General features: G+C 35.6%; 2 protein-coding genes across 9 annotated transcripts in view; one reads left to right on the forward strand and one right to left on the reverse strand.

The window, feature by feature from the left end:
• The window catches only part of LOC131526287 (histone deacetylase 9-B), a 36219-nt gene extending 11699 nt beyond the window's left edge, over positions 1-24520 (reverse strand). Inside the window, exons 1-8 of one of the 3 annotated variants that reach the window (XM_058754508.1) lie at positions 24429-24520; positions 22493-22550; positions 11522-11736; positions 9982-10150; positions 8811-8931; positions 8532-8653; positions 1283-1414; positions 945-1051 (exon numbers count right to left, since the gene is read on the reverse strand). In XM_058754508.1, the coding sequence (XP_058610491.1) occupies positions 945-1051; positions 1283-1414; positions 8532-8653; positions 8811-8931; positions 9982-10150; positions 11522-11736; positions 22493-22517 (891 nt within the window). In that variant the 5' untranslated portion in view covers positions 22518-22550; positions 24429-24520. Of the gene's footprint in view, positions 1-944; positions 1052-1282; positions 1415-8531; positions 8654-8810; positions 8932-9981; positions 10151-11521; positions 11737-12566; positions 12629-17896; positions 18493-22492; positions 22551-24428 lie in introns of those variants that run through there. The other 2 variants (XM_058754509.1, XM_058754507.1) reach the window with 2 other exon arrangements.
• Positions 24521-25699: 1179 nt separating this feature from the next.
• The window catches only part of snx13 (sorting nexin 13), a 35748-nt gene continuing 34030 nt past the window's right edge, over positions 25700-27417 (forward strand). For 4 of the 6 annotated variants that reach the window (XM_058754502.1, XM_058754506.1, XM_058754501.1 and 1 more), the window contains exon 1: positions 25700-25824. In XM_058754502.1, coding sequence (XP_058610485.1) covers positions 25741-25824 — 84 coding nt within the window. In that variant the 5' untranslated portion in view covers positions 25700-25740. Of the gene's footprint in view, positions 25825-26604; positions 26765-27417 lie in introns of those variants that run through there. The other 2 variants (XM_058754503.1, XM_058754505.1) reach the window with 2 other exon arrangements.

A 27417-nucleotide genomic window follows, 5' to 3' on the forward strand; every position in this document is an offset into this window, starting at 1 on the left:
ATCAAACTCTACCACATGCTGCACTGATGTTCTGATGTGATTTTAAAGGCGATGTTTGTTTGTCAGGCTGATGGTACGAGCGCCCCGGGACGGGGTCTGTGTACTCTCAGCTCCAAACAACAGATCATTGGGGGCCCCACTCCTTCACCCCATAGTCTGATAAGAGTAATGAGACGTGGGACCATGACCGTTTTATTTAGTTTCAGTTTTGTGGGCTGTATGCTTCAGTTCTCAAGAATGCAATCAAAGGAACAAAACTGCACGCAAGTGCATGAAACTCTGATCCACAGCTGCCGCTGTGCTGAAGACTACTAACCTGTTTGTTAAGAGAGGATTTATTCTGACTTTACAAGCAAAATATTTCACAAAAACAGCAGATCATTAAAAGACATTGCAAAAATGGCTCAGAGAAATGCTTATGCAATATTTGTTTGCAGATTTGCCACTTGCTTTGATATTTTGTTAACCAATGTCATGACATTCAGAAATTTTTATTAACACTTGCAGCCCACAGTTTAGTAATTTCTCATGTGACGAGGTTTGTCATAATAACAGAAGCTATATAGAGGTTTTGTACAGTGGCAAAATCGCCTGTTTAATTTTGGTGTATATGGGGAATTATATATACTGTATATATTTTGGAGACCGAATCAAATTAAATTTACAAAAGATAAAAGATACAAAACACATATAATGCAAGTAAAGTGTCTGCTTTAATGTTTCAAATAACTTTTGTGAAAATAAAATGTCAAAATATGGGTAAAATAATGTTCCATTGTCATTCATTACAACAGATATATTTATGCAAATATGACATTTGTTAAAATATCATTTATTTATTAAATATTATTAATAATTAATATATATATATATATATGTGACCTCTTAAATTGAGTTTATAAACAGAAATTTAAATGTAGAAGAGAGTTGAGCATATTTGGTACCTCGATTTGAGTAGTGCTGGACTGGTATGACGCTCCGTTCTCATTGTTGCACAAGCCAATGGGTGAGCTCGGTCCAGAACCTGCAGGGCTTTCATTGGCTGATGAATCTAGAGGGGAGGAGAACAGGAAATATTAAAAACAGCAGTCAGCTTTGATACTGACTGTGAGCTCCACCCCCAGCTGAAGCTCATTGGTCTGTCTATCAGACATCAGATGTGTGTCCTGATTGGCTGAGATTCTATCTCTTCACATACACTAGTTTGCTCCAGATCAGTGTTTTCTGATATAAGGGCTGTTTATCTGTGTTTCAGGTATCAGGTAGATGGTTGTTCGCTCACCTGTTAGTTCGAGATTTCGTTTTCTCAGCGGCGTAACGAGGACGCTGCCGTCTCTGCGGCGTATCGGTCCGCTTCGTCTCTCAGAAACCTTCTGCTTGAGTCTGGAGCGCACCTTCAGATTGGGCTCAGACGCTGAGAGGAGAGACGAAACTGATTAGGCTAGTCAATATTTCAAATAATTAAACTCACTTCATTTTCATTTAAATGTTTTTTTTTTTTTTCAGTGAATGAGACTTCTTGGAATATTTAGATATTTGTATTGGTAAACAATAATAAAAACTTTAAATAAAATAAAACTGCTCTCTGGACATTGTTAAAAAAATGACACATAAGACAATTCAATTTATTTTATGACCTGTCAAATACAGATATAAAATTATATATAAAAAAAAAAAAAAAAAATTACTAGAGATCTCAGCACACATATACAAGTGTTCTGACAGGCAGCTCACGGAGAGTGAATGTGTGGCCGCGGTCCAGCCACACTGAGGAATTCTGGGATATCTAGCAGCTGTAATGAGGTAAGAAGTGGAAGATCAATTCCACTGTTCATCTGGAGGACATTAAAAGCGTCTCCACTGGCTGTAGGAGTCCAGTACCTGCCAGCCTGCCAACCACAAACCTCCACGGTAGCCGTGTTTAAACCAACACTGAGATATCGGCACCGACAGAGAGAGCAAGAGCGAGAGAGAGAGAGATTTGGCTTTAAAAAAGGGGAAATCCTCTTTTTTTTTTGTCCCACTGTGACCTGTGGAGTCCCAAAATTCCCTGGATTTTACTCAGGCTGGGATAGAAAGCCAGCCGCCCGATTGACGCCACCTACCGCCGGTCTGACCGCTGAGTGGGCATCAAACATACACACATCAGGAGCCCGAAGTGATTACAACACACTGTGGGCTGAGAGCAGAGATGAAACGAGATACACACAAACACACACACACTTCCTATTGGCAAGACTGATTCATGAGAATATACTACAGTGTTAAAAAATAATAAATAAATAAATAAAAACATTTATAACTTTAAATAAATAAATAAATATAACTGAAATGAAATGTAAATGCATTTATAATAAAAATAAAATAAAATGAAATTGACTACCCTTAAAAGAACAAAGTTTACAGAACAAGTTTACAAAAAACTAAAATGAACCCTAAAAGATTAAATAAAATTAAATAAAATGTATAAGAAAATAATAAAGGAAATTAAATATAATTGTATTTATTAAAAAAAATAATAATAATATTTTTTTAATTAATTATTAAAAATTGAAAAACAAAACAACAACAACCTACCTCAAAAAGATAAGAAAATAAGATAAATATAACAAAATAAAAATGTAAATGTTATATAATTGTATATATAAAATAATAATAATAATTATATAAAATAAAATAAAAAATCTAATGAAATAAAATATTTAATTAATTATAAATGTATTTATAATTAAAATAAAATAAATGACTACATCCTACCCCTAAAAGATGGGTCGATGAGAAAGTTTATGAATAATTAAAAAATAAAATTCAGCCCTAAAAGATAACTTTAAAATAAAAAAATAAGGTAAAATTTAATTAAAATGTAATATTATTTTATTCATAATAAAACAAAAACATGAATGTGAATATTTTTGAATGTGTTTGACTTCTCAATCACGCATATAGTTCAAGGATGAGGACGTTTTATGCTCCTGAAGTTTCTACCACCTCTGTAACCCTTCAGTCCTACGGCTCTCGTTCGGGAAAAAACCAACATGCAATTTTTTGGCTGTTAAGCCAGAAAAAATGTTACAAGCAATTAAAGAACCCCACATAGTTGATTAATTGATTAATTAATAAAATTGAAGACGGCTGACAAAAAAGGCCGATCGTAATGAAAAGGATGCTTTGAGTTTCAGGAGCACTTGGACCAGATTACAGCGATGCTCAAATACTGTAATTTAGTCTCTCTGACACATGATGAATAAGAGCTATTAGAAAAATACCGCAAAAATATTTGCCAAGCAATTAGCGGGAAGGATTTACACGTTTTTAATTTGTAGGGAAAATACGCCGAGCGGTCGGCATGTTTACGTTGGGTAACGTCATTAAAGGGCATTTTCAGCGCAGCCCGACTCTAACTTCCTTACACAAACACCTGTGGGACGGAGGTACACCTGCCAGGCTTTTTTAGCTGCTGCTGACCGCTTCCATATGTACCTCCACACCGCCGACATTACCACATGCTTCTTATCTGAGGTCACTTACAGCTTCAGCTCCTCGAGGTGCTGATTATTAACCACACAACAGACTGCCAAATCAATACGGGAGCTGTGTCAAACTGTGTTTTTCAGAATTTAGAAGTCAGTGGTGTCCAAGAAAACACTTTTACATTTTTATGGACAAAATATATGTTGTAAACAGCTAGATATATTTCTTTAAAATACCAAAATATATTCCAATCTTAAAAATACATTGTATTCATTTAAAATACATTTTGGAGAAAGTAACATATTTAAACAACAACAACAAAAAATATGAATATAACATCTTTGTTTACATGTAATATGTGTGTGTACTGTGCATATTTGTTATGTATAGGCTATATAAATACACACACATGCATGTATATATTTAAGCAAAATATGTTATGTTTATATATTAAATATATATAATATAAATTACATGAATATAAATATATTTTCAAAATATATGCTGTATGTGTGTGTATTTATATATACATAATAAATATACACAGTACACACACATATTATGTAAACCAAAACTTTTATTTTGGATGTGATTAATCGTTTGACAGCACTTATAATATAAAATATAAATATAATATATACATTTTTAAAAATCTTTTTAAATATGTATTTTTTGCCGTGTGTGTTTGTGTGATTTTTCACCTGTTTTATGGTCCAGCAGGTGTAAAAATGCAGCACACATTGTCTAGAGCACAAACGACACACACGCTCAACATTGATACATAAAACTAACAATACGGTTTTGTTCAGATCACTAGTAACAGTAGTGCTTGCACTAGCAGTATTGGAGCGTCTCTCCCGCTGTTCTCTTTCCTTACACAAACAGACCTGTCGCCTGCACATCACGAGCACTCAGCGTCCCGCCCCCTTCACACCTGTCAATCATTCGGCGTGAAGGTCCTGACCAGGGCAAAGAACAAACGCTACCTTCATGATCACCCACCACCCCCAAACTGAGCGGGAATCTACTGGCAATGAGGTCTCGAAACAGTGTTGCCAAGTCCGCTGTTTTCCCGTGGAACTGGGCTTCTTTTATACTGTTGTTGGGGGTTGAAGTGAAACACGATTTTGGAGCGATTTTGATAAATTTGCCAATTTGCCACGAAATGCGATTGGGCTAGTTTAGGCTGTGATTGGGTTAGTTTTGAGTAGCATTTGGGCTGGTTTTGTTACGTAGACCTGGCAACCCTACCTCAAAACATCATTCAAAACAGGAGCGTCTACCATTTTATACTGTTGGGTTAGATTTGACCAAGATTGGGCTGCTTTTGTTACGCAGACATCAAACTGTTTCTAATTTATAATTTGTAAGTCAGTGGTGTCTAATACCAAGTTAACGGTTTTATTGTAGTAAAAAAACAACAAAATAGGCCTATATATTTTTTTTTAATGTTAGTTTTGATTAGCAATTTGAGTGGTTTTGTTATGTAGACCTGGCAACCCTACCTCAAAATGTCATTTTAAAGAAGATAATCTACCGTTTTATACTGTTGTCGACGATTGGGTTAGATTTGACCATGATTGCTGGTTTTGTTATGCAGACATCAAACTGTGTTTATAATTTATCATTTTTAAGTCAGTGGTGTCTAATACCAAGTTAGCAGTTTTACTGTAGTAATATATATGTATATATATATATATATATATATATATATATAGACCTCAGGGTTGCCAGGTCTGTGTATCTAAATCAGCCAAATCATTGTCAAATCTAACCCAATCGCAGCAACAGTATAAATTGGTAGACTCTCCTGTTTTTAATGACATTTAATGTTAGTTTTGAGTAGCAATTGGGCTGGTTTTGTTAAGCAGACCTGGCAATGCTACCTCAAAATGTCATTCAAAACAGGACAGTCTACCATTTTATAGTGTTGCTGCGATTGGGTTAGATTTGACCATGATTGGCCTGGTTTTGTTACGCAGACCTGGCAACCCTGAGGTCTACGTACAGGATGTTTGATACATAAAAACATAGTATTTCCATGTTTTGCGAGCGGTGCTTAAACATCTTGAAACTTAAGGTATGAAACTGTGGGAATGATTACATTCATAAAAACAGCCTAAAATCCTTCCCTTCAGGCACAGAGAGGTGTTTTGTGTTTTAATTGGCCGCCTCTGCTCTATCTTTGCTCGTTCTGATCTACGGTCTGAAACCGGAGCCGCAGGAAGTGGCCCTGCAGACCGTCTTGTCAGCGTAGACAAATTATTCCATTGACAAAAAAGCAGGCTGTTTTTCTTCTCATTTCTTCCCCCCCGTCTTTGCGTCGTTCCTGTTGTTTTTGTATCCCCCCTAATGTACCGGACGGACCTCTTTTTAAAAGCTGTTACCTGAGTTATTGAGAGGGGATGAAAAGCCGTCCTGGGGTTTTGCGCTGATCTCCGATGCGGCCCGAGGCGGCGCTCAGGAAAAATCTCCCCGGAGGTTTGCGGTATTCCGGCCCGCTGAGCCTCCCGGTTTTTTGGCCATGCTGGAAATTCCGTGAAAACAGTGCCTGGATGAAAACCAGGTCTATTTTTATGTTTCCTTTGAAAGGGTTTTCAGTCTTATCATCGAGTCAGGCGTATCACCTTCCTCTGCAAACTCATCTCGAAATCAGCCTCGCAACGAGACGCCGAAATATGCAGAAAATATCTGATCATGTTGACTCAAGTACCGGTTCCTGGAAAAGCAAGCGTGTTTTCATATGTACTTTTTCACGGTGTTTGCAAAATCACTTGTACTATCACTAACTTTCAAAAGTTTGAGGTCAGAAAGATATTTTTCTTTTTTTGAAAGAAATTAATACTTTTAATTGATCAAAAGTGAGAGTAAAGACATTTCATAATGTTACAAAAGTTTTTTTTTGAAAATTCAGCTTTGTGTCACAACAATAAATTACATTTGACTATATATTACAATAGAAATCTATGGAAGCCTCTTTAAAAAAATTCAAAATGAATAAAAAATAAAAAGGTAATTGTGCAATTCTGAGAAAAAAATAAAAACTGATTTAACTCAGAATTCTAACTTTTTTTCTTACATTTCTGAGTTTATATCTTGTAATTGTTATTTTGTTTTTTTTCAGAATTACAAGAAAAAAGTAAGAGTTGTAATTACCTTTTTTTATCCTGTGGCAAAAACAAGTTTCCATAGAAATCAGCGGTTTTAAATTGTAATAATATTTCACAATATTACTGCTTTTACTAAAAAATGTCTGCCTTGGTGAGCAGAAGAGACTAAAAACTTTTGAACTTATGTTACTTTTTGCAATATTTGTCAGTGTTTATGTAAAACACTGCAGGGATTCAAAGAAATCACTTAAGCTATATTTTTGATCACATAAATGCAGCTTTGATGAGCATACTGTTCAAAAACATTATAAAATCATACCGACCACAAACTATTGAACATCACCATCACTAAACGCTCAGACTTTTTAACCTAGGACACAATCAAACATGCAAAACAATCCCAAAGACACGAGGTCAAAGGTCAAACACCCACAATGACCATCCTGAACGCTCCTCTGAGGTGATTCGTCCCCGTGCGACCCAAAGCCACCTACTTCCTGTTAACCTCTGTGCTCTGATTAGGGGCCAGAGAGCCGGACCGGTCCATCTCTGCAACCCCTCCGCTTGCTAATTGTTTGCAAACCTCTGCCCGGGCCGCCCCGGGGCGTTCAGCGGGCACAAGCGTGGTCATTCTCAGCGCGCTGACCCCAAAGCTAAACAGGGTCACTCACAGCTGTGCCCACAGGCCACTGCTCCCAGTGACAAGCTCAGTTGACTCCTGACCCCGGTGATTAAATATCGGCCAGATTCATCTGCAAACATTTAGGCAGTGTCACCTCCGCCGGGCCCCGTGACGCTCCTGTAACACTGTTATATTCTGCACGAGCCACAGGAGCACACATCAGCTCACTGGGCTCTGTTCCAAAACCTAGTGAGCACCCTAAATAGACGGCATCAGAACAGATACTTCTTTTGGTCAAACAAAACTAAACATATAAGAAGTTTAGAGAATTATTGATTAAACCCATATTTAATTAATGACTATTGGACTGTTGTTCCAATATTTGCACTGGAAAAAATATTTTCTTCATATTTATTTATTTTTATTACAAATATCTAAGAATTCTTAATTCAAGATACATATATAAAGAAAATTACGTAAGATATTAAGTCCTGTTTTCTGAAAAATGTATCACAATGAAGTGAGTTTATGCTTAAAAAGAGAAAAACACCTGTTGTGTGGATAGAAATCTTGTTTTCCCTCTGAATTAAGTTTATATTTCTGGCCCCATTTGGCAGATATTTGTTCTTGTTGTATTAAGCATAAACTGAATAACAATATTTTATAATATTTTAATATTTATATAATATTTTATGTCTTTCTGTTTCTATTTTAAGTAAATGTATCTTCATTTATAAATGTTTGTATATTTGTACTGAAATTTACATAAGCTATTAAGTAAAAATGACATAAGATATTAAGTCCTGTTTTCTCTAAAATGTTTCTAAATTATATGAGTTTATGAGGAAAAAAATATGTGCCAGCGGGGTATGAAAAATAATCTCATTTCACCTTTGACCTTCATTTTCTGACCTTATTGGCAGATATTTTTGTCTTGTTTTAAGCACAAAACAAAAAAAAAAGTAATTATTTTATTTATTTTTTTTTTTGAAAACAAGACACAGTATCTTATATTATTTTGCTGCTCAATTAAAAGTATCTTGATTTAAGAATTTTTAGATATTTGTACTGGAAAAAACACTTTTTTATTTTTTTATTTGATTTTTTTTTGCGAATAGGCAAAAAATAAGTAAACAGCTAGGCAGCTCACTAGGTTTTGAAACAAAGCAGTTTAATCTGGACTTACAGTGTAAGACCTCTATGAATATTCAGATTGCCCTTGCACTGCCCTTCTCAAAGACCCAAACCTGAAGACTTCCAAACATGTCTCAGATTAGAGTGATTTTGTAAGGATCATAGGATGGCGTGACCTCTGAACTCTGACCTACCAGTCTTCCTGAGAGGGAAGTCCTCTCTGTAGTCCAGGCCGGAGGTCAGAGGGTATTTGAAGGTGGGCGGAGTCTCTCCTAGAGGAGGCGAGCTCTGCTCTGCAGGACCCGGGTGGGCGGAGCTGTGAGAGAGGACATCATCACATCACCGTACACTGTGGACACTTTAGATTCAACACAAATCCTATTATTTTATCAAACATCACACGGAAAAGAAGTCTGAAATGCACAAATCTGCGGTGTAATGCTCTTGAATGGAGGTGCGGGAGGCTGATGTACCTGTACCACAGTTTGCTGTGGGTGAGAGGGTAACCGGCGCCGGACGCTGACAGGTCTTTAGCTGATTTACTCATCAGAAAGTCATGCAGCTTCTGACGAACTTCAGTGCTCGCCATCGCACCTGCACAAAACAAGTTACCAACAGAGTTAGACTTTATGACAGATCAAAGCATCAGATATCAGCCTATGTGTGATTCTTTTACAGAGTTAATATGTAATGGAAATAAATATTGTATATATATATATATATATATATATATATATATATATATATTGTGTAAATATACATTTGAAATATTAAATATAAAGCTACATATTTATTTAATATATTTTCAATCTGTATGCTGTATTGTGTGCTATCTTTATGACATTATTTCAAGCATTATCTAATTTTGTATTTAATTATTCAAATAGAATTTAATTTAAATATAATTATAATATTTAAGTAGTTTTTATTTAAATATTAAGTATAAATTAAATATTTACTTCACATATTTTTATATTCATTCATATTTATGTATTTCATTATTTTTGTTTGTTTTAAAACCTCTGTATGCTATCTTTGACATTATCTCAAGCATATTATTATTTAAACTTAAATATAATTATTATCTTAAATACTTAAGTATAATTTTATATTTAAATATTGAATATAAAATTAAATGTCTATCTCATACATTTTACTATTTGTTCTTGTTTATGTATTTCATTGTTTAATTTATTTTAAAGCCAAATAATACTTATTTGTAATTAGTGATTTAAAATATCTAATTTGCTGTATGCTATCTCCTTTCTAAGCATGCTTAATTTAATTTAATTTAATTGTTTGAAAACGTTAATATAACTTAAAGGCAATAATATTTGAATGTAATGAATTCAATGCATTTTGATTATGTGATATTCTGGCTCTGCTCGAGTTACATGTGCAGCTCAGAAAGGAGAGACGTGTGCAGAAACAGCGTCACCTAGTGGTGAATTAAACAGTTTGCAGGATTAAGTCATAGATGTGAAATGTTACTGGACATTTAAAAAGACAAGCAAAAACAGAAGCATTGTCATTATTTTTATAAACTTATACATGTCAGAGGTATATCATAAAGACAAATACTACAGGAAATATCTCTAAAATGGAAGTAGAAACGACTGTGGCAGAGGCCTCGTGTTTTCTCACTCTCTTTAGATCGCTCCTTCCGTCTGTGGTGCTGGTGTTTCTGTGTCTCCCTCCTGTGAAGCTCCTTCTCGTCCTCCCGCACCTCCTCTCTCTCCTCCTCAGCCACCAGCCGACGCTCCTCAGCGAACACCTCCTGCTGCTGCCGGAGAGTTAACAGAGCCTGCTGGAGCTGAAACACACAGAGAAAATAACCATAAACGTACAGTCTAGATAAAAAATAAAAAATAAAATAAATGTTCGATGTTGATATTCAAAGATCAAAGTGGCCTTTGACTGATATAATGATGATAGACAGCGGTGCCAAGAAGTAGCTATTTGGGCATTTATAGCACACTTTATGTATGAATGTCAAGTATTAAATAACACATATTGACAGCAAGTGGCATTTATTTAAAAAAAAAAAAAGTTTAAAGGAAACATTTGCACCCTCAGCCCATCCAAGATGTAGATGAGTTTGTTTTTCATCAGATTTAGAGCAATGCATGCTCTGCAGTGAATGGGTGCCGTCAGAACGAGAGTCCAAACAGCTGATAAAAACATCACAAGTAATCCACACCACTCCAGTCCATCAGTTAACATCTTCTGAACCAAAAGAAATTAATCCATCATTAAGACGTTTAACTTATTATGGACTCATATTTTAGCCAAAAGCAATGGTTTGAAGTTAAAACATCCAAATGATGGATTTGTTTCTTACAAACATGCACCTTTTCACTTCACAAGACATTAGTTGATGGACTGGAGTGGTGTGGATTATTGTGATGTTTTTATCAGCTGTTTGGACTCTCGTTCTGACGGCACCCATTCACTGCAGAGCATCCATTGCTGGGCAAGTGATGCATTGCTACATGTCTCCAAATCTGATGAAGAAACAAACTCATCTACATCCTGGATGGCTTGAGCGTGAGGACATATCCAGCAAATCTTCATTAAAAAGTCATTAAAAATAAAGAGAAATACTGCAGCATTTAAGTCCAGATGACCATTACTTTACATCTTTAGAGTGACCATCAGCATCCACACTGAATTTGTAAATTAAACAAATAAAAAAAAAAAAAAAATACTATTTCAGTCTTTCATGTCATGTTTAATTAAGTGTGCTATACTTGCTATTTCTTTTTAATTATTTGTGAAATTTACTTGCAATTTTTTAGAATCTCAAAAAACAACTGTGCACGTACACACTCATTAACTCACTTCGCACTGCGTCACACACACACACACACGCTGGAGTAATGCGATTAAGCACAGTAATTGTTGACAGAGCAGCTCTTTCCTGCAGGTCAGCCAAGTGACCTTAAACCACACTGACCTGCTTCATATAGGAGGATCAGCTTCATCCGATCTACAAATATCTGACACAAACAACGTCTTGATTTGAGTTTGACAGTCTAGCTTACTGATTTTACGAGTCTGGCTTGGTGATACTTTCTAAACATAAGATAATTGCATACTTAACATTTCTTTGCAGCTGGTGCTGCATTTGCTTGTGTATTTACATGTTTTTCCGTCTGGGGTCACGGTGAATGAAGGCTTGTACCTTGATGTGCTCCTCGAGCTGGGCCTGATGTTGTCTCAGCAGGTTCTGATGCTGTTTCTGGAACTCAGAGATGAGCAGCTGTTTCTGGATCTGCTGCTGTCTCTGGATCAGAAGCAGCTCGCGCTGTAACTGCTTCTCCCATTCGTCTGAATCACGGTCCCAGTCCAACATACCGACCTCCGACGTACCGCCCACCGTCGACAACACCTCTGAATCTGTGAGAGAAAGACAAGATTTCATGATTAGATTGTTTTCTTTTCCAGTCAGACTTTTGATTCATTTTAGTCAACTGGTTTGTTCAGATTAAGAACAGATTCTCTGATTTGTTTGATTTTACATAGATCCTGACAAATACTGTAAAAAGAAAATCATTTATACTACCGTTCAAAAGTTTGTGGTCAGTAAGATTTTTTGATGTATCTGCTGTATTTATTTGATCCAAAATACAGTAAAATCAATAATATTATTATAAAATAATTCTATGTGAATATATAGTAAAATGTCATTTATTTCTGTGATGCGCAGCTGAATTTTCAGCATCATTACTCTTCAGAGTCACATGATCTTCAGAAATCATTCTAATATGCTGATTTGCTGCTCAAGAAACATTTCTGATAATTATCAATGTTGAAAACAATTGTGCTGCTTCATATTTTTGTGGAAACTGATATGTTTTATTTTTAACGATTCTTTGATAAACAGAAAGTTCAAAAGAACAGCATTTATCAGAAACATTATAAATGCCTTTACTGTCACTTTTGATAAATTTAATGCATCCTTACTGAATAAAAGTGTTAATTTCTTTCAAAAGATTTTACTAACCCCAAACATTTGAACAGTAGTGTACATTTAATTAAAAAATATATATATTGCCCACTTAAAGAGTTCCTATTAATGTAGCTATAGGTACTTTTGACTGTAGATTAGTACTTTAAAACTAGTTTGAAACTGTATCTTCCCAGGCTACTTCACAGTTTAAATTAGCTTCTCAAATATTTTCATCTAAAACAACCTTCTGGTAAATATTGTCAGCAGTTTAACTAACTTTAACTAAATTGCTCATCAAGCTTCTCTTCAAACTGTTGCTCCAACATGACAGCTGCTGACCTGAAAGAGACAGTTTACAATCACATACACAAACTTGCACTGCATTATGAATTGTGTTCAGACACATTTCAGTGTGCGATGTGCGAAACTGAGCTCGTAAGTTTGCATTCACCACAAATGCTGTATAAATACCCCGGTTTAATGCTCATACAGATTGCAAACTGATTGTGTCAGAAATGAAGGATGGCAGTGTTAGCTGCATCAGAAGACCAATTAAACCCTTCTTTAGGTCTTTAAATAAACCCAAGGGCAATTAGATGCATAATCTACAGGGAGGGTCTTTTTATGGGGTCTATTTCAAATGCCTCGAGCATAAACACGGAGGTACTTCAACAACCTCCCGTTCGAGGCCCAAATCTTATTTGAGCTCAATCTAAAGCGAGACAGCATGTGACTTGTCAAGTTTGAGCTGCACTCAATGTATTTTTACTCATGTGAACGAAACGGCAAGAAAAGGAAAGGCGTTTGGTGTGTATGTGTGTAGTAAGTAAGTGTGCGTGTGTATGTGTGTGTGTGTGTGTGTGTGTGTAGAGAGAATGATCTGGCCTCGTGCCCTAAAAAAGCTGCGCTGTAAAAACTCACTCGTAAACATGCCCTTAATCTGCTGCCCGAAACAAACTCCTCGCTAATAAAACTATTAGTGCATGTGCTGCTTTCCTCAGGCCCACAAACACAACCAGAAGAACGAAAAAAACAACAACAATGAGATATATTTTCATATTTCATCTCTTTTAGTATCAATATGTCAACATATCAGTATTCAGTATCAGATTCTCAATTGTTTCTTAGATGTTTCTTGCTAAGAAAAGACAGACGTAATCTCAAAAGTTGAGAATATGACATAACATTACAAGAAAAAGTAAAAAATTATGATTTAAAGTGGAGAATGACAAAAAATGATGATAAAAAGTCATAATTATGACATTATTTTGACCATTCAAGACAGTATGTCATAATTTTGACTTTTTTTTATCATAATACGACTTAGTATATCATAATTTTTACATTTTATCTGATAATTATTACTATGACTGCCGTAATTATGACTTTTTATCTCATAATTGTGACTTTTATGTCATATTTATCTTATAGTATGACTTCTTAGTAGTCATAATTTCAACTTTGTATTTCATAATCATGACTTAGTATGTCATAATTTTGACTTTTTATTTCATAATGATTTTTCATCTCATAATTATGACCTAATGTCATAATTTAAACTTTTTATCAGAGTTATAAGACTCTATATGTCATAATTTCAACTTTTATCTCATAATTATGAATTAGTATGTCATAATTTCTACTTTGTATCTCATAATTGTGACTTTTTATCTTATAATTAAGACTTAGTATGTCATAAATTCTAATTTTCTGTCTCAAAATTATAACCTATAGTCATATTTTTCTAAAAAATGAGAGAAAACTAACTTTCAAAACATTTTGGACGTTTTATGTGGAGGGAATTGGGCTTCCGTACAGAAGAGACCGGAAATCAAACATCAGAAATCTCAATATGAACTCATTCATTTCATACTGTATACGGTACATCAATAATTCTCTCGTTTTTATTTGTCCTCAAGGATTTTAGGTGAAACATCTGAGACAAAGTTGATTCTTAAATAAAACATGACCGAGCTCTCCGTGAAGTCTCCTGAGCTATGAAAGAAAATCCTTCCTCTGGTCGCACACAGTTATTCTTTGATGGTAGGTTATGAGGGTAAGTATGTAAGAGGCGACAGTTGCATTTGACTCAGAATATCGGCATCACGTCCACGTTCAGGCGTTGAAATAAAAACCGTGGCGTTGTGAAACCATCTCTCGCCGCAGAGACTCCATCGGGCCCCCAGCCCAGAATACACAGGCCGCAAAAAGCACAGACCACCAAAACAGAACCACAACACTGGCCAAAGGTGTCAATCGACACCAAAAATACTGCAGCCTGTGCTCTGAACGCAATAATACTTTCAAAAGCTCGTGTTTTTTTCTCCTGCTGTTATTCAAAAACAGAGAAAAGAGTGTGCATTATAAATAAAGCCTTCCGGTATGTAGTTATGTGAGGAGTTAACTCAGACGGAATGATAACCGGGGCTAATCTTAGCATCCTAATGCCTTAAGCCTAAAATACGGCGGCTAAGAATAGTCGAGCTTGAAGTCAAGAGGCCAGAACGTTCAACATGCAGCCGCGGGCAGTAACGGAGCGCAGAGGCACAGAGGGGTAAATAACTGCCCTCTCACGCCATTCCTAAAGCGGGACGCCGCGCACAAGCACACCTGAGCACAACACAGCACTTGTCAAAAGAGCTTTCTTAGAAACGACAAATCAAGTATGAAGTAAACACACATCCACCCGCTAAACGCTGATTAGACCTGACAATACACTACCATTCAGAGGTTCAAAATGAATGCTTTTATTCATTAAAAGTGACAGTTGAGACATTTAGAACATTACAAATGATTTCTATTTCAAATAAATGCTGTTTTTTTTACTTTCTGTTCATCAAAGAATCCTGAAAAATAAAATGCATCACAGTTTCCACAAAAATATTCAGCAGCACAACTGTTTTCAACATTGATAATAATCAGAAATGTTTCTTGAGCAGCAAATCAGCATATTAGAATGATTTCTGAAGATCATGTGACACTGAAGACTGGAGCAATGATGCTGAAAATCACAACAATAAATTACATTTGAACAAGCTATTTTCAATTGCAATATTATTTCACAGTTTTGCTGTTTTTACTGTACAGCCTTGGTGAGCAGAAGAGACTTCTTTCAAAGAAAGGTAAAAATCATTTATTGTGCTTAATTTATTGGTTGTGTCCCAATTTGCATACTATCCATGCTAAATAGTGTGCAAGAATTTGTGCCTCCAGATCACTTTTCATCACTTTTGACCTTTTTAGTTGAAGACAACTGGTTAAAAAGTAGGCTAATTGATTGTGACAAAGAGGTCTTTTTTTACCTTACTTGCATCGCATCAGCAGCCATACTTTCAGTGCATAGTAGAAATATGCTAAATGGGACACAGACACACACTTAGAGGAACGTCTCGAGAGAAACAACTCCTCGTAGACAACACATGCTAAAAACAGAGTAAAGATCACATCACTGCACTGTTATCAGATGAGTGACAAGCTGCTAGACTCAATAATCAATAGCTATTTTTGGAAGCATAATACCGTATTACTCTTACTGCAGCGCAAGAAGTATTTTTGTCTTGTTTTCCTTTACAAGTATCTAAAATTCTTAAATCAAGATATACATTTTTTTGACAAGGAAAATGGCATCAAGACTTTTTTTTTTCTCCTTTAAAAAATATCTAAATGAAGTGAGTTTATGCTTAGAAAAGAAAAGTAATAATCTTGTTTTCCCTTTGAATTCAGTTTATTTTTCTGACCTCATTGGCAGATATTTTTTCTTGTTTTAAGCATAAACGTTTGCAAAAACCTGTAGTATACAACAGAGCACAAAGGTACAGTATCCCACAATGCAATGCGCTCAGCTTGACCTTCCGTTTCCAGTGTGATGAATGAACCAAAAGTAACACCAGCCTATTAATATCTCCTGCTTGACTCACTTTTAACCAGACCGCCAAAAGTTAAGATGGTTTTGCATTAAAAAATAGCAGGCGCTCTTTTAATGAAATTCACAAACTATTGAGGTAATGTGACAATTTGGCAAGCTACTGATTATCACTGCACAATTCAGACTACTATATGCGTTTTTAATAGTTAGTATGCAGTACTTCGGAGTATTCAGTAAGTGAGCTAACATGCCAAAACATTGCAAAAGGGAGTTTGTTTTGAGTCCAGCTTCATTAAATGAATCACGCTTTACGAGGATATGTTGATCTGAGATCAGAAACCTGCAGCTGGATGTTAGAGAGGTTGAGCTGATGAAAACACCTGCCGCCATTCATCTGATGTGAGTCACTTGCTTTTGTAAACGCAAACAATGAATGTGAGATGAAACAAATGATGAAACTCTCTGTGACGTCCGGATATAGATTTGACCTGGTTAAGAGCTGTTGAATCATCCACACACGTTCCCCATAACTCACATCACAAATACAGCAGAGCTCTCCATACCAACTCAAACTCTTCTCATCACGTCCACACTCGTTTTATAGCTCTGTTCTCTTACTACATGACGACTATTTGTCCTTTTTTCATTTCTCCTAGGGAATTTTGGGAGAAACATCCGAGACGAGGCTGATTTGTAAATGATGCAGATAAAATTCATTTTAAAATGATTAATATTAATATAATTTGACTTTTATATTGCAGTATATCAAAGTTTTTTTACATTGCAATAATCACCATTGTCATTCTCATTACTTGTAATTGCATTTGAGTCATTTTAAAGTGAAAAATCATATTTTTGAACTAAATGCACTTTTTGTATTGTACTTTATCTTATTTTATTATCGTATTAAATTTGATGCAACTTTTTGTACTTTATAACTGAACTTTCTCATCAAATGACGTGAGCTGCTCCGTGTTCATTTTATAACTCTCATACTCTTGCTATAACATTTATTTGAATCTTTTTTACATTTTTAAAAGATACATCTGAGAAGAGACTGAGATGTAAATGAAACTCAGTTTAGTCTCCTGAGCAACTTTTGAGCTCTTCCTCACATGTGACACCTGCCCGTATGAAGGAGACCTCCTCGATGGCTCAGTTGTTTGTCTTACACTGTATGTGATTGACTTTCTTTGATAAATCACAAAAATGAGAATTTTCATCACTTCATACTTTCATAATTCAGCACTTAAATTATAAAATACAAAAATGTGTAATGAATTCAATTTATTTTGATTTGTATTTTAGTTACAATAATAAAATAAAATACCATACAAAACATAAAATGACATTAATTTTTATCATTTAAACATTTGTTTCAGTTACAAATTAGCCTTGATGTTTCTCCTAAAAACAAAAAAGTTTATACTTAAAACAAGACAAAAAATGTGCCAATGGGGTAAGAATGTTTAACTTGATTCAAAGGGAAAATCAGTTTTATCTTTCTTACCCCATTGCCGTTTTTTAAGCTAAACTTTGCTTCTCAAGTAAATGTATCTTGATTTAAGAATGTTGATACATTGATTACAATACAAAAATACTTCATTTTTTGCAGTTTGTAGTTGAGAGCAAATGGAGACTCTATACTGATCATCAACAACTGGTTTGTTAAACACTGCAGCACTGAATCAGAAGTTTCTCTCGGAGCACCTGACAGACTGTGTGGAGTTCTGCCGCTGTACCTGAAGCGATGGCCGCGCTGTGAGAGTCCAGGCGTCTCCTCCTCCACTCTGCACTGATGCTGGAGTCAGATTCATAAATGGTCTGCAGCATAACTGGAGCTTCAGCGGCCCAGCGTCCTCTGCTCCGGTCCTGTCCTGTGCCGAGTCCTTGGGGTTTCTCTGTCTGTTCCTCTAGCCGTCCCTGCTGGGTTTCATCAGGTAGATGAACGAGGAGACGTCACAACTCTCTGTTCCTGCCTCTCAACCTCTGCACAGGAAACTGAAGCAGCTCTGTCTCACGCTTTCTCTCTGTGTTACTCTTCCTAACCGCGCTGTCTCTTTCTCTCTCTCTCTCTCTCTCTCTCTCTCTCTCAGGTGCCAAGAATAGCAGCAGGACCAGCCCAGGACAGAAATAGGCCGGGCCAGACCAGGGGAGTAGAGCAGTGGCCAGACGCTCAAAATAGCAACACAAAAACACAGCTGTCTGCCTTCATCTCTTCCCTGCGCTCTCTCTTTCTCCTTTCATTTATCTCTGCATGGGTGAATCGCCCGAACAAACCACCAGCTCCAGTTTCACCACAAAACCAGAGGAAAGAAATACCAATCTAGGTCTTATAGGGAAAGAAAATGAAGCCTGAAAGGCGTTGGGATATTGTTTTCATGACAATTAAGCACATTTAACACTAAATTCTCAAGACTGTGACACAAAAGAATCATTCTTATTGTTTCATTTCTGTTGCACAAAACAACAACAAAAAACCTCCTCATTAAATCATTATTGTAAAATTATTGAAAATTAAAATGAAAATATTAAAGTAATTTTACTTTTTGTAATGTTTAATTAACAGTTTTAACAATTGACGATTTTTATCATTTACTTTATCAAAATTAAATAAATTGAGTTAAATTTTTTGAAGTGATAATTAAAGTGATATATCAACATCTTTCACATTGCAGCAAATTCTCATTCTCATTATTGTAGTTTATTTTAAACTTACTCAAATGAAATGAAATTAAAATCATTTTAAAATCAAAAATATTAATGCAACTTTAGTGCTGAAAATATTTTAATTCTATTCAAAAAGAAAAAAAATCGTATTTTTAACATTATTGTACAATTACTTAAACTACATTAAATTAAATTTTTTAATGAAAAATACGAATGTAATTTTAATGCTAAAAATAGCATTTTCATTTACTTCAACAAGAATAAAATCTCATTATTGTGATTATTTTCATTATTGTAAAATTACTCAAATTACAATATAAATATTAATATAATTTTACTTTTTGCATTGTATTTAATTTAATTGTAATTAAAAAAAATCAAAGTGAATTAAATTGTTAGCAATATATCAAAGTTTATCGCAATGAATTAATGAAAATGATAATTTGTGAAGAAATGTGTGTGTGTGGTGCATTTTGCATTGCGACAGTAATGTCAATAAACAAAAAGTATAGTTACATTTATTTATTGATATTTTACATTTATTCAAATTTTCATTTTTTTTTTTTTTTTTTTGTCATTTTAAAATAAATTACCATTAAGTGAAAGAGATTTGTCATTGCTGCAAAGCAAAATATATACATATACTGCTTCGATTTAAAGTATAATTTTAATTTAATGAAATAAAATTGCAATGCAAACAGTAAAATTACATTTTTTTTTTTCTAATATAAATTGGGTCTTAAAATATAGTTCTTTCTTTTTTTTTGTAAATGACATTTTTTCAAATATATTAATTTCTTTCCTTTGATCTTTGGGTAAAATACAATCCAGACGTGTTTCTCGTCTGCCCCTTTGAATCTCTCTCTCTATCTGTCTCTGAGTTTCTCTGTGTTGTTGGTGTGGACAGTCTTTCTGTCGCTGTGTGTTTTTCTTCTGTTTGATCTTTGCTGTTATCTGCTTTCAGACGCTCTGTCTCGTCTCATCTTCACCTGTTTCTCTGGGCGGTTTAATCTCAGTAAAAGCATTAGCAGCACACAGACCCGTTTCAAAGGCAGATTTGGACACGATCTGTTGACATTAAGCAGTGCACTTCCTGTTTCCCAAAGCTTCCTCGGTAAACAAACAAACAACTCTTTGATTTTCCATCTGCAACAGGACAGTCAGATTAAAATCTGATGTATTTGATGTATTTCCTATTAAAACATGAAATTGTGGTGTAACATGCAATATGTTCCACAGTATATATGTGTGTGTGTGTGTGTGTGTGTGTGTGTGTGTGTGTGTATATGTATATATATATTATTTTTATATTTTTTTCCTCTCCTGATGACCCTTCAGTTTCTCCCTCTTCATAAAACTCCAAATCTGATTTCATGGATTCTTTAAACAACATCATGAAAACACCGTTAAAGCACCCTGTGGGGAAAACACCTGACAATCAGCCAGTCCAGAAGAAAAATAGCACGTAAAACACCGGTTAATGACGTGGAATACCCTCAGGCCTGCCGAATGAATTAGGAAACGGAGGAAATCTTTTTGTAATCCAGAAAAAGCCCAATTCCCAGGAGCGAGACATTCCTAATGTGTGACAGAGATGAAGTTCCTCTGTGGCCGCAAATGCCATCGCAGCTCTGTTTTCCCAAGCAGTTTTAGTGCAGTTTGCTAAAGCATGCATCACCCGGCACCTTAGCAACCAACCAGCACACCCTAGCAACCGCATGTCAAAACATGCAACACTTTAGCATTGCGCCTGTGAATTTTGCACGGGCAAACACTGCTTTCTTGTTAAAATAAATGCATTTATTGACTTTCTAGTTAATAAGTGCATGCTCTTAAAAATAGAGTACGTCATTGTTACTTGTACTGATTGCTTAACTCTTGAACACACACACACACACACACACAGACCTATAGCTTTCCTGCTCTTCCTCTCCAGACAAAACAATGGCAGTGTTGTAAAATAGGTCATCTGAACAGGTCGGTGACAGAGAAACAGACACTCCCAAGGTAAAAGGGGACAGATAAAAATAACCAAGCCAGCAAAACAGCCTGTCCTATCTATAAAGACCAGAGTGTGTTTGGAGCAGAATACAAGTGTACTGAAAACTGCATTATGTACAGTATGCACTATAATCAGTTTGGATGCTTGATGTGTTACTTTGGCATTATCTATTCTATTTGTGTAGATATGAGTATATTTCAGACCTAAAATATATGGAACTATGCATTATGTAATGATAAACATGTCAAACAGCAGCTACATTGTTGTCACATGATGTTACTGGATTACTTGTTTAATCCAAGGATTGGTAGCACATAACTATCTCGAATATAAAAAAAAAAAAAAAATGCCTTTTTATTATTACATTTTGGCAGTCTAACCAATTCAGACACACTGGATGCAGTCCATCTACATATCACGCCTCGTGACACACATACAAGGAATCAGACAAGACAGGCATTACACACAAAAAATACACACATGCTCATAAACACATGCTGGTTCATTTGCAACAGCGCCTCCTTGAGGCTAAAATACACAAGTGCATGCGACTTTTATATAGAGCAGGTGAAGACATGATGCAAACCAGATGTGTGTTTGAGCTACTACTCAAAAGGGGTCATTTTAAAAAAAATAATTAATACTTTTGTTCATCAGGAATGCATTAAATTGATCAAAAGTGACATTTATTATGTTACAAAAAATCTATTTCAAATAAATGCTGTTCTTTTGAACTTTCTATTCGTCAAAGAATCCTGAAAAATAAAATGCATCACGGTTTCCACAAAAATATTGTGCAGCACAACTGTTTTCAACATTGATAATAATCAGAAATGTTTCTTGAGCAGCAAATCAGCACATTAGAATGATTTCTGAAGGATCATGTGACACTGAAGACTGGAGTAATGATGCTGAAAATTCAGCTTTATGAGATAAGAATAAATTATATTTTAACATATATTCATATAGAAAACAATTATATTAAATTGTAATAATATTTCACAGTATCTCTGATTTTACTGTATTTTCAATTAGCAGAAGGAGACACAAATCTTGCCAGCCACAAACTTTTAAACTGTAGTGTGTACATACTGTATATGTATTAGAATGTGAAGTTTGCTTGTTTATGTGTGTGTGTGTGTGTCTGTGTGCTTCACTGTGTAATAGATTGTAAGGGGAACTAAATACATATGTCAGTGTGTGAGGAATGTTGCTGGTCTCCACCCTCAGAGCGTCGAGGATGGATGAGCCAATATGAAGCTGAAGTTTTCAGTGCTGACATCACTCAAACAATCACACCATCTGCGTCACTCAACACACACTCTTGAACTCGTTTCAGAACCTCTCAGACGAGACTGTCACACAAAACACTGACTACAATATCAGCTACACTGATTCACATTGCATTCTTTATGTTTCTCACATTGTAGAATAATAATACATTTTAAAAAGTAGTTAAAAAGATGAAATAACAACTTTAATCAGTTGTTAATCAGCTTTAATCTAATTTATCATTATATGATCAGATGTCCACCATGTCAGAGAGAATCTGTCAGTTTGGGTCTCCCTGAAGCAGCCAAAGCATGTCTAAAGTGAGCCAAGAAGCTATCATTGAGGCATCTACCTTCAGACCAGGTTTGTGTGTGAGAGGTCAAAAGGTCAGTACCTGCATCCAGCGGTGAGCTCGTCATGAAGCCAGCCGATGATGAAGAGTGTACAGCATCCTTAACAGCGACATAAGCACAAAACACACTGACTGTTATAATCACTTAGAGATGCACAATAAACTACAGAGTCCAAACAGCTGATTAAAAACATCACAATAATCCATAAGTATCCACACCACTCCAATCCAGTAATTAACATCTTGTACACTTCCTCCAGTGAAAAAGTCCATCTCCTGTTGTCTCTCACATCAAAATCCTCCCACATATGTGTTTAGAGCTGTTTTGGCTTGTAAACGGTGCGTGATCTGTGCAGATTTCGCTCCTGATACAGCCAATTTTGTCAAAACGTGTTAATGATGGATTTGTTTCTCACAAACACACAGCTTTTCACTTCACAAGACGTTAACTGATGGACTGGAGTGGTGTGGATTATTGAGATGTTTTTATCAGCTGTTTGGACTCTCATTCTGACGGCACCCATTCACTGCAGAGCATCCATTGGTGAGCAAGTGATGGAATGCTACATTTCTCCAAATCTGATGAAGAAACAAACTCTTTTATATCTTGAACGGTCTGAGAGTGAGTTTCAGCAAATTAAAATTTTTGGGTGAACTACTCCTTTAAGACAAGACACTACAGGCAAAAACATCTTTTGGGCTATTTGGCTTTTTATAATGTTGTTTCAGGCTGGTGGAAAGACTTCCAAAATACTCATTTAAATGTTTATTTTATTACACTATTTATTTGCGCCTGTAGATTTAACAATTTAATATCATTTATTTATGTAATAATGTTATATTTATTTAACGTTATTTACTAATGTTATGTAATGTTCAAATATCCTTTTCAGCAGCTGTTACATACTCCAAAATACTAAAGGTTTTTACAGAGGGATTCATTCACCTGATTTTATAAAACATTTTATTTCTAAAAACATTTTTTTGACAGTATTTTCTGATTTACAGAGTGATAAAAGGAGATATACAAAATCCCCTCTGTAAAAACCTTTAAATGAAACAAAATGAAACAAGAATTTTGATCCAATGTTCAGATTTCTGTTCTAGAAATGTATGCAAATTTGTGCATATTTAATTAGATTATGCATAATTTTCATACTTATACCTGACATTTCAGAAAAACAAAAATGTTTGCAATTCTTACTGATATTTTGATATTTTAGCAGTTATTTTTATAATTGTTTTACACTTTATATTTTACTAAAAAATCTATAATATGCTGTTTAATGGCAGTTCAGTAATAGCGCCAGACAGTGGCACATTCACACCCTTATTTATAGCAGACCTGTTGATGTAACCTGTTGATTCCCGTTGCCATGCAGTTCAGAAATGCATGCGATATATGTTATATGCACAGCAATCAATTGAGATGCACTGGAGAAACAGGTTCTGTGGTGTGTGTGTGTGTGTGTGTGTGTGTGTGTGTGTGTAGCTGCTGTCAGGTCTATTTATAGCTCAGTGATGTGTCCCCCATGCGTCCTATGAGCAAACGATGCTGGATATATTCTCTACCTGTTACCAAGAGCTCCAAGCCCCCTTTATTTAAGGAAGAAAACCACAAAAAATATTCTAATGTAGGCTTGCATTATAAATAGTGTTAGGTTTTACTATTATAACTGACTAACCTGTATTACAAGCCATTATATAGGCTAAAATGAAAAGAAAAAAAAAAACAGATAAAAAAATCAAGAACTGTTCTAATTAATACCATAGTGCAGTGCAATGTCACATAAAATACATGACCCTTATTTTACACAAAAGCAATTCTCTGATTCAAGTCAGTGCAATAATTATTATATTTAATAATTATTTAACAGTGCACTCGCTCACTTGCTCTCTCTCTCTCTCTCTATCTATCTATCTATCTATCTATCTATCTATCTATCTTTGAGGATGCTAAAATGAGACATGCACTCACCTGAAGGATTGTCTCTCTGTTCCTCTTCGTTTGTAGGATGCTGCGATAGAAAGGACGGCGATCACACACTCATTCATAAAAACGCACCGCGGATCTTCAGCGCGCGCGCGCGCGCGCGCTCGCGAGCACAGCAGCCAGACTCGAGATCTAAAAATAGCGCGACAGAAGAGATGCAGCAGAATAACCCACACTGACTGTTCTTCACATCACTATACTGCCTTATATTACTCAAGACATGCTGACAGGGTAAAGAACATAACGCAATGACTATGACATGATCTTATACATCATATCCAGCATTCTGATACAGATAGCCTACTATATATAAAATACATATCACATTTTATTTGGCTTTATTGTAATTTCATTAAGACTATCAGGATCACCTAAAGTTTAATTGTTGGGGAAAATATAGAGATAGGTAGATAGGCCTGTAGATTTTTGTTTTGTTTTGTTTTGTTTTGAAATTACATTTTTTAAAACATGCATTTAAAAATAAATATTAATATTGAATTAGAATGTTAAAGAAATTATGACTTTTATAAATATTAACATAAATGTTATAAAATATTGCTGTCAGGGTAAAAATGTTTTTTTTTTTTTTTTATTATTATACAGGAACTTTATCGTTATCATATTCATTCAAATGCAAAAACAATACACAAGTTAGCTTGTATACACTGTAAAAAACAAACAAAGTTGAGCCAACTTAAAATTTTAAAGCAACCAGCTTCAGCAGATTTTTGAGTTTTCTCAACTTGTCGTTTTAAGTTAATACAACAAAAATGTGAGAATCTCCCACAAAAATAAATTGAGCAAACTCAAAAATCTGCTGAAGCTGGTAAAAAAGTGTAGCCTAATCCATAAATCAAGGAAAGGAAAGCAATAAAGCGGGTATAAAAATATAAAATAAATATTTTGTACAGTTCACAAACTTAGTCTCTAGTCTCAAAGCATTTATGTAGGCTACATTTTACCATTCTAATGCATTCCGTTTTCGTTAAATCATTTATACCGTTTAAGTTATAAAACAAGTCTGTAGGCTCATATCCACAGAACAGCCTTTTATCAGTATCACTTTCATCAAGAAAAAACAAAAACAATTAAATGTGCATTACTTATGGTATTTTGATCATCCTGATCTGTTTTTACTCACTTACGGTCATAAACCTATATAAGGTCCAAAGTTTGTTTGGGATCATTCAGTGTGACGTCATGGCGTCAACCTGTCTTTATCCTGCTGTGGGACTGGCATGGAGGAAATACAGTACATGATACTTATTTCTGCCTTGGACTGATAAGATCAAGTCTTATGATGAATAAGCTCACCTGGATTTTGAAATGGACTGGAAATATGCAGTGTGACCCGACCAAGGCTTTGCGCAACTGGAAACAGGTAAATGCAAATTCATGATGCATTAGAATTAAAAATGAAGCTTTTACACTGATTACACTGTGTGACATGTTGTGGAATAGCCTACTTTAGACGTTATGAGACAAAAAGGAAAGAAAAGAAAATAAATGCATTTATTCCAGCTGTGCGCTAGAACACGTTCAGTGTTTCGTTGTGTCACGTGTTGAGAGTAGTGTACTGAGAGGAGGTCAAAACTGCTGGATCAGTGCTGGGTCAGCATAACGCGTTCAAATGACGCACGGTTTGTGAACTACTTCGATGTGAAATATTTTTTCCACAAGCAGAGGCACGTTACTATGTTTAGATCGTCGATGCTTAACGGGGTCTGTGCTATTTAAATTTACCAAAGATAACTAAAGATAAAGGTGTGTCGTCACACGCTGACCAATCACGGGTTACGCTACAGGTAAACTTTTTGACTAGTGTGCCCACTCTACAGCAACAGCGTAGGCGGATTCCTAATAGTAAATGCTAGGGAATAGAATACCATAGGGCTCGGCGGCTAATATGATAAATATATGTTTATATGAGGCACTATATTAAAAAAATATGTACTCATACATTCTCACATTATTTGATAATGAAGTTTAATTTAGGCTGACTTCACAAGATGCACTTTTATCCATAAATTATAGTCATAATAATCGCTAGCTTCATGGGGTGATAGAATCCCGCGAACCAATCGGAGCCTGCGTTTCCCATCACGTGACCTTCCCTCAGAAGCGAGCCGGAGTGTGCGCTCTAGTTTTTACGTTGAGACTCGTTGGCTTGTCGAGCTCGCGCTCATGGCGGCTGCAGGCAGGGCGCGCGCAGTCCTGAAGCGCTTCAGTTTATGAACGTGAGAAGAAAGGAAAACGTTAAAAATGTGGCGGGGATAAACTGAACGACCTCCGGTTTTGCATTTTAAATAATGTTTGCAGAGGTAAGTCACGCTTTTCTCTCACTGCTTGGTCAGTGTGCTGTTTTCGCTGTATTTCCCGCTGCTGTTAGCTTAGCCGTGGGTTACCTGAACAGGTAAATAAACACACACACACGTTGAAGTACACACACGGCTACACACTTGAACGCACACACGACTTGTGTGCTGGATTACACGTATTAATGCGATGAGATTAGATGTTTCTGAGCGCTGACAGTAAGTCTGCAGCTAGCTCAGCTAACATCAGCTGTCTGTGTGTATTTTCATCATATATGTGTGCTTACATGAGCAATGTGTGTGTGACAGCTGTGTGTATAGCGGTCGCGGGTGGAGATGAGGGGCTTTTGTGTGTTTTCTGCGTGCTTCGGCTTGTTGATGTTGAGAATTGGTGGAAAATGACAGATGCGTCGTGGCATGTGTGTGAAACTCTTGCTACTGTCATGTATGTGTGTTTGTGTCATTCGAGCCTCTGATCATGTATTTACACAAACACTGAAGGAAAATGTCAGTTATGTGTGTATGGGACAATAAAAGTGTTGTAGTCCAGGTCACGAAGTTGTTTATTATGGCATACCCGATAACAAACACTTGTTTTGTGTGTCTGTCACTACGTTGTTTCAGTATCTGATCATATGTTTATATTAAAAACTTAGCGT

This window comes from Onychostoma macrolepis, chromosome 19 (assembly GCF_012432095.1).
Source record: "Onychostoma macrolepis isolate SWU-2019 chromosome 19, ASM1243209v1, whole genome shotgun sequence".
Lineage (NCBI taxonomy): Eukaryota > Metazoa > Chordata > Actinopteri > Cypriniformes > Cyprinidae > Onychostoma > Onychostoma macrolepis.